This window comes from Sinocyclocheilus grahami, unplaced genomic scaffold, assembly GCF_001515645.1.
Source record: "Sinocyclocheilus grahami isolate Dianchi unplaced genomic scaffold, SAMN03320097.WGS_v1.1 scaffold218.1, whole genome shotgun sequence".
NCBI lineage: Eukaryota > Metazoa > Chordata > Actinopteri > Cypriniformes > Cyprinidae > Sinocyclocheilus > Sinocyclocheilus grahami.
Window position 1 is genome coordinate 894,634 of NW_015505397.1, and position 8,232 is coordinate 902,865.

Below are 8,232 nucleotides of genomic sequence, written 5' to 3' on the forward strand. Positions count from 1 at the left end.
AGATAAACAAGCATCAGAAACTTCAGCTAGAACCCCGTGAACTACTTCAGATTCTCTCTCTTTCTCTGGTGTGACATTAGCAGGCTGGTCATTTTTAATGAGTTCTGCCAAGTTCTGGGTAAATAAATTATGCTGCTAATTAGACATGAATTTAGACACTCCCTCATGTGCTTCCAACTCTGGCCTGACCTTCTTCTGTCTATCTGTCTCTCTCCCTCCATCAGTTAACTAGATTTTATGCAGAAACCGTGAGCGATGTCTTCCGTGCTATGGTGTTCTTGATTGTCACAATTTTATTGACAACTTAATTTACACGTCAAACTTGAATAAATATTAATTTGAAAAAAAAACCTAACACTAAATTATAGTGTAAGAATCGTTACAGAGGTGATTGACTTTTATATTATTGTCAAAAAGTGTTTTTAATGTTCATGAGTGTCTCCGTGTTCTCTTTTTTTCTCAAACTATCTCAAAGAATCCAAGACTGTACAGTAGTAAAAAAATAATAACTACAGAATATAAATTGTATATGTAATGTAAATTTCAATGGAACACAACAAAAATAGCATGACTTTATCCAATGACTTTATTCTTTATCCATTTCGATCATTTAATAGAATAAATAATCCAGAGATTATCAAAATAGTTGCAACTCATATTTAATATATTGTATTGTAATGTTTTTTATTATTATATCTATGTCTCTAAATAAATCTTTAATCTGTCCATTTTTTATTTTTTTAAATCAAAATAAAATTACTATGTTTGTTTATATAGACATGATGGACTTTTATATTATTTTCTAAATCGAGTAATATTGAGTATTGAATATTGATTTAAGCAAAATGTTATGAGCTGAATTGTATGGAAGCCTGTTTCCATGGTTTCACTTTGAGAAGAAAAGTTAGAATTGTAAGATATACATTTGCAGTTGTGAGGGGAAAAAAGTCACAATTAATGAAAAGTTGCAATTACATTTTTTATTTTGTGGTAGAAAAAAAGAATTGTGAAATGTAAACTCTGCAAATTCTGAGAAAAATATCAGAAGTGTGAGATATAAACTTGAAATTGTGAGAGTCAGAATTTTCATCTTGCAATTCTGAGTTTATATTTTGCAAAAAAAAAAAATCCAGGATTGCGAGTTTATATTGCAAGTTTTTTTGCAAATGTTAATTTATTTCTCACAATTCTGAAAAAAGTCAGAATTGTGAGATTAAAAAGTTGCAATTAATTTAACTTTTTTTTTTATTCCATGGCAAGAACACACGTCCATAGTATTGTCCTCAGTGAAAAGAAATGAAAAGTTTGTACACCTTTTGTGTTTCTTCTGTTTCTCAGATTGAGAAGCTCTCAAAAGATCTCAAAGAAGCCAAAGCGAAGGTCATCACCGTGCATGTGCCTGTGGCTCCGCCCCCCAGCCAATCAGCTTCCACTGTGCCGCCTCCACCTCGTCCTGGTGGAGTTTGCATCCCACCTCCTCCTCCACCAGGACAAACGGCCATGCCCCCACCGCCGCCACCTCCTCCTCTGCCCGGAGCACCTAGTCTGCCTCCGCCCCCTCCGCCGCCTCCTTTACCCGGAGCACCTGGTATGCCGGCGCCCCCTCCGCCTCCACCTCTTCCTGGGGCAGCCAGTGTGCCGCTGCCCCCGCCTCCTCCGCCTTTACCGGGCGCACCTGGAATGCCGCCTCCTCCTCCTCCTTTACCTGGAGCACCTGGTATGCCACCACCTCCACCTCCTCCACCCGGAATGGCCGGTATGCCTCCTCCACCTCCTCCGATGGGCGGTCCTGGGATGCCTCCGCCCCCTCCGGGCGGGTTTGGTGGATGGGCACCTCCTGTTCCTCAGCTGCCCTTCGGCCTCCAGCCTAAGAAAGACTACAAACCTGAGGTGCAGCTGAAGAGAGCCAATTGGAGCAAGGTTTGTATGTTTCCACACGTCTGCACCTCCTGTTTCAGCTAGAAATGATGGTACATTGGCCTCATCAGCATCACTATTGAGTCCAATGACTATTAGAGAGCTAGCTGTAGCTGTTTAATGCTCAAACTAAGTAATGATTCTAGAGGAGAATGGCACAAAAATGAAAAACAGTCGGACTTGGCACACTTTTATAGAACAAAATACATCAAAAAGCGATTCAAAAGCTACATAAAAATAGTAATAGTATAGTCATGGCCGGATTTACCATTGGGTTTGTGTGGGCTGCAGCCCATGGGCCCCTCCTTGTAGGGGGCCCCGCCTTTGCCCCTTTTACGTTTGTTTGATTTATTCGTTATATGCAGGGCCAGTGTTGTGCCGAATTCTGCACCCCTGCCAGATTATGCACCCCCTCATTGAAGTCGCTACCTGATGGCCTAATCCCAACCCCACCGCTAATCTTAACCCCTCCCCCACACCTACTCCTAAACCTAAACCTACCAATACTAGGGGGTGCATAATTTGGCAGGGTGCAAATTTCGGCACTACACCGGCCGTGGCATAGGCACATGACTGGGGGCGCCGCACAAGTTTTTTTTCTCGGAAGAGCGCCCTCTTGTGCCCATCGTGCGCTCCTATACCCATATATTAAGCAAATACTGACAATTAAAATTTTAGTACTGATCGATCATCGAACTGATTAAAATAAAATTGACATCAACGAAAAATCATAAGATTTGTCATGTTGGATTAATTAGCTATGCATGGCACACGCATAGTTTTGCCATTTGTGTGCTCTGAAATGATCATTTCTAAACAATGAGTGAAAAAAGAAAATAAGGGGCACAAGGCAGGATGCGACACAAAGAAGAGGAGCAAAAAAAAAAAGAGCACTATAGAGGTATAAATCACAAGTTAATCACTGTGTATTTGCCCTTGATGTTTATGTAGTCTTTTTAAATAGCCTTTTTAGAACATCTTAACTCTCTCTGGCAACAATGACACTGTGGAACGTTTTTCCTTGAGTTAACTGCTTATTTAATTTGACTCTATTTTCTTTCAAATAAATGTAAGCTTCTGTAATGCTGTTTTAATTTGAGTTACATTACTGCTTGCTTTTAATTCACCAAAAAGTGCACAAAATGTCTTTTGAAAGAGACCATTACTAGGACTAAAATATAGCATTATGAATTAAAATAATTTAAGTTTAAGTATGCCATTTTCCACTGTATGCACAAAATCTAATCTCGAAAATCTAAAATCTCGTTTAGGGCACGAACAGATCCTTGGTCGGCCCTGGTTATATGTCAGAATTCAGAAATTATTAGCCGCATTTCCACTGCGCACACAAGATCTAAACCGGCCAGCCGGGGCTACAGCTTACAACTACGACCTTCGATGCCACAATCAAACAGCATAAACTGGTATTTATGATTATTTCACATAGAAGAAGGACACACGTTGTGAATCGCGTCTGCACCGATTGGTTTGTTATCACATGGCTACTTTAAACAGCTCTATTAAGCTTTAGCCCCAAAGAGCGCACATTTAAAAGATGATAAATTCTCAAATGTTCACTCCTCATTTCTTTACAAAGCATGATTCTATATTACTATATTAATGTTCCACTAAATTATGCCATCATCTGATGAGTTTTGAGCTCTCTGTTTCGTCTTACTGCCATTACACATAGTGGGGAAAAATGTCATCAAAATGGTTTTAAATAAAAAAAATAGCAATTTAATGAGTTTCTGTTTTTATAACATAGACCTTTAAATTTAAGGCATTGTCTATGCCTATGATATAGGACTATTAGCCTATTACACAAACAAGAGTCCTGTTTTTTTTCTCCCCGAATATCTGCACGATCGCAAATGTACAATAAACAACAACTTACTTAATAACTTACGTTTGTTTGATTTATTCGTTATATGCAGGGCCAGTGTTGTGCCGAATTCTGCACCCCTGCCAGATTATGCACCCCCTCATTGAAGTCGCTACCTGATGGCCTAATCCCAACCCCACCGCTAATCTTAACCCCTCCCCCACACCTACTCCTAAACCTACCAATACTAGGGGGTGCATAATTTGGCAGGGTGCAAATTTCGGCACTACACCGGCCGTGGCATAGGCACATGACTGGGGGCGCCGCACAAGTTTTTTTTCTCGGAAGAGCGCCCTCTTGTGCCCATCGTGCGCTCCTATACCCATATATTAAGCAAATACTGACAATTAAAATTTTAGTACTGATCGATCATCGAACTGATTAAAATAAAATTGACATCAACGAAAAATCATAAGATTTGTCATGTTGGATTAATTAGCTATGCATGGCACACGCATAGTTTTGCCATTTGTGTGCTCTGAAATGATCATTTCTAAACAATGAGTGAAAAAAGAAAATAAGGGGCACAAGGCAGGATGCGACACAAAGAAGAGGAGCAAAAAAAAAAAGAGCACTATAGAGGTATAAATCACAAGTTAATCACTGTGTATTTGCCCTTGATGTTTATGTAGTCTTTTTAAATAGCCTTTTTAGAACATCTTAACTCTCTCTGGCAACAATGACACTGTGGAACGTTTTTCCTTGAGTTAACTGCTTATTTAATTTGACTCTATTTTCTTTCAAATAAATGTAAGCTTCTGTAATGCTGTTTTAATTTGAGTTACATTACTGCTTGCTTTTAATTCACCAAAAAGTGCACAAAATGTCTTTTGAAAGAGACCATTACTAGGACTAAAATATAGCATTATGAATTAAAATAATTTAAGTTTAAGTATGCCATTTTCCACTGTATGCACAAAATCTAATCTCGAAAATCTAAAATCTCGTTTAGGGCACGAACAGATCCTTGGTCGGCCCTGGTTATATGTCAGAATTCAGAAATTATTAGCCGCATTTCCACTGCGCACACAAGATCTAAACCGGCCAGCCGGGGCTACAGCTTACAACTACGACCTTCGATGCCACAATCAAACAGCATAAACTGGTATTTATGATTATTTCACATAGAAGAAGGACACACGTTGTGAATCGCGTCTGCACCGATTGGTTTGTTATCACATGGCTACTTTAAACAGCTCTATTAAGCTTTAGCCCCAAAGAGCGCACATTTAAAAGATGATAAATTCTCAAATGTTCACTCCTCATTTCTTTACAAAGCATGATTCTATATTACTATATTAATGTTCCACTAAATTATGCCATCATCTGATGAGTTTTGAGCTCTCTGTTTCGTCTTACTGCCATTACACATAGTGGGGAAAAATGTCATCAAAATGGTTTTAAATAAAAAAAATAGCAATTTAATGAGTTTCTGTTTTTATAACATAGACCTTTAAATTTAAGGCATTGTCTATGCCTATGATATAGGACTATTAGCCTATTACACAAACAAGAGTCCTGTTTTTTTTCTCCCCGAATATCTGCACGATCGCAAATGTACAATAAACAACAACTTACTTAATAACTTTCAGACACAAAATTCCGTTTTGCTCCGTCAGAAAGAAAATAGAACAAACAGCAGAACCGCTGCGTCTCCAAACAACAGTGTTTTGTTCCTCAGCGTTACACGGACCAGTAAATGATTCAATCAGGCTATAAGTACAGTCTTTTGCAAAGTTAAATGAATCCGCTTTTTAAACAAACTGGTTGATTCAACTCACTCATTAAGACAACTCATTAAAAAAGTTTCATATTTAAAAAAAAGTCGATTATTTCATTTTTGCAATCATTTAATATTTCTACATTCAAATGTTATATTTAAACTTAACATTTATGCACAATCCTTCTATGAATTTTGTTGATAGTGATTTCATTTGATTGTTAATAGCCAGCATGTCTTTTTATTTGATTGAATGTATTGATTAAATAAGAACCTGACATAAGAGGACACAGATATGACGATAAATTTTATAATACTATTAAGCCAACGTCTCTGGCTTTTTATTTTATTTATTTATTGCTCAAAGTTATTTCAGGGTTTTGATCCCTCAACTGAGAGAACACATCCTGTTTATTATATTATAATGAGTATTTAATATTACATTTACACTTTGACTATAGCCTAGACATTTAGCAAATTAATTGTACTATTTATGAACCTCAAAGCGTATGTTTGTGTATTTTGTGTTACTCCATAATGATGTTCTATTTGAGGGCATTTGTAGTGTACGTATAGGGCCCAAACATAACCTCAAGCCCAGGGGCCCCCGCCCCCCTAAGTCCTGCCCTGAGTATAGTACTAAGTCATTTAATATATATTTCAATGGAACACATGAATAAATTATATTATTAATATTATAAATGGTATTGGCAAATAGTTTTTTTTAACATATACCTAACTAAATAAAAATTAAGTTAATCATTTATTCATTTATTTTAAAGATTTTTTTATTCTATTCTTAAAACAAGATAAAAAAAAATGGTTTGCCAATGGGGTAAGAAAAATAAAGATAATATTCTCTGAAAATAAGACTTGCAATTGTCTCATCAGCACCACACACTTAAATTATTATAATATTAACGTTAAAAATGGTATTGCAAAAAATGCGTTTTATTTATTTAGTTTAAACTGAAGTACTAAAATAACTATAATAAAATTAAACTAAAACTATATAGACATTTTAAAAAACATTGTTAAAAATACAAAGCAAAATCAGTAAAACATTAAAAAAAAAAAAAAAATCTTATTCAAGATATAAACAAAAACTATAATAGTATGTCAGTGATACTAAAATAACACTGATTACAGATGCATTGCACAAGATTTACAGGCAAATCGTGCATAATTAAGAGTGGTTAATTTCTGCACATTTGGCTGGATTGCTTTTATTTATCAATTTTGAACCACAATTATGATCACATGTACTGAAATGTAGACTTCAGTTTTCAAGAAGTATGTTTGTGTTTTTGCATTCCACTGCACTGCTTTTCTGTTGTTTTTGTATATAAAAATACAAAAAACATACATCATAAAAATGCTAAATTCATGTAATTTTCAATGCAACACAAATAAATTATTATATATTATATTATATTATAAATGCTATTGGAATTTTATTTTGATTTAAGTGTTCGCCAGTGGGGGTCAGAAAAATACACTTAATTAATATATATTCTCTAATACATTCTCTCAACAGCAATAATTGTGCTCTTATGAATCTCAAGTAGACTGATCTTGGTTTAGATATGGAAAACAAGACAAAAGTACTGATAAAGAAGATTTTTTTGTGTGTGTGTCAGCATAGCCGTAGTTTCAACCCGTATGTCGCCCACTTGGAGTGGAAGTGACACGCGTGACGATGAGCTGTTGATCATGAACACGCTGCTCTCCTCCTCTGATCTCTCTCTTTCTCTCTCTCTTTCCATCTCTGGCTTTTCCTCGCCCTCCATAAGAGTAAAAACATCAAAACGGTCCTGTCTCCTTTTAGCCTAAAGCTACTCTTTAATGGCTTCAGTGGAATTCATGAGTGTTTAGAGTCTCAGTGGTTAGAGCTCTTTGAGGATGTCAGTGAAATAGCTTTTTAATAAGCCTGTGTCTTTTGACTGTGTCTCTGAAAGATAATTAAATTGCTGGTAGAAAGGACAGCATTCTTTTGTAATTTAAATTAAGATTTTTTTTTTTCAGTTTCCTCCCATCCTCTCAGACTAGTCTTCTTATCTCATGCCGCCCCTGACTCTCTCTCTCTCTCTCTCTCTCTCTCTCTCTCTCTCTACGCATACACATAGAAATAGTTTATGCTTCTGACAAGAAAATGCTTCTAATCCTGTGGTTTGTTAGGGAGCAAACACACGCAATTGGCCAGTTATTATTCAGTGTGGAATTTTCTTTGCGGGGTGTTTGTGGTCTCCATGACGACTAAGTATAGAGTGCAGACACAAGCGACAGCCTCTTCCCTCACGGTGCTACGCGGGGTATAGTGGAAGATGGTAAAGATAACACTCAAAGGCTTGCACTTTTACTTGGGCAAGCTCTAACCTGCCACTCACACACAGATAAGGTGTGTATTATTCATGCGATTCGGTATGCAGATGTTTGCATTGTGTACATGGGATTTGAATGTGCTGTATCATTAGAGGTTGTACCTTGTCTCCGTGTCCTAACCTCTCTTTGCCGCCGCCTCTTTCCCCTTATATATTTTATTCTTGTCTTCTCCTCTCAGATATGGGTTTCTTTTCAAATTTCAGTGGAAGTGGAGGTGAGAGATGATGCACTTACATAGTGACAGTCATTTACCGCTCTCTGACTGACGGTGAATGTTAAACATTCACAGATGCTTTGTCATTGCTTTGTTCAAATACTAAAATTACTA

General features: G+C 36.8%; 1 protein-coding gene across 3 annotated transcripts in view; it reads left to right on the forward strand.

Moving 5' to 3' along the window:
* LOC107596349 (protein diaphanous homolog 1-like) overlaps positions 1–8,232 on the forward strand; it is a 144,904-nt gene that overhangs the window by 61,038 nt on the left and 75,634 nt on the right. For all 3 annotated transcript variants that reach the window (XM_016287071.1, XM_016287072.1, XM_016287073.1), the window contains one exon: positions 1,339–1,920. In XM_016287071.1, the coding sequence (XP_016142557.1) occupies positions 1,339–1,920 (582 nt within the window). The remainder of the gene's footprint in view (positions 1–1,338; positions 1,921–8,232) is intronic.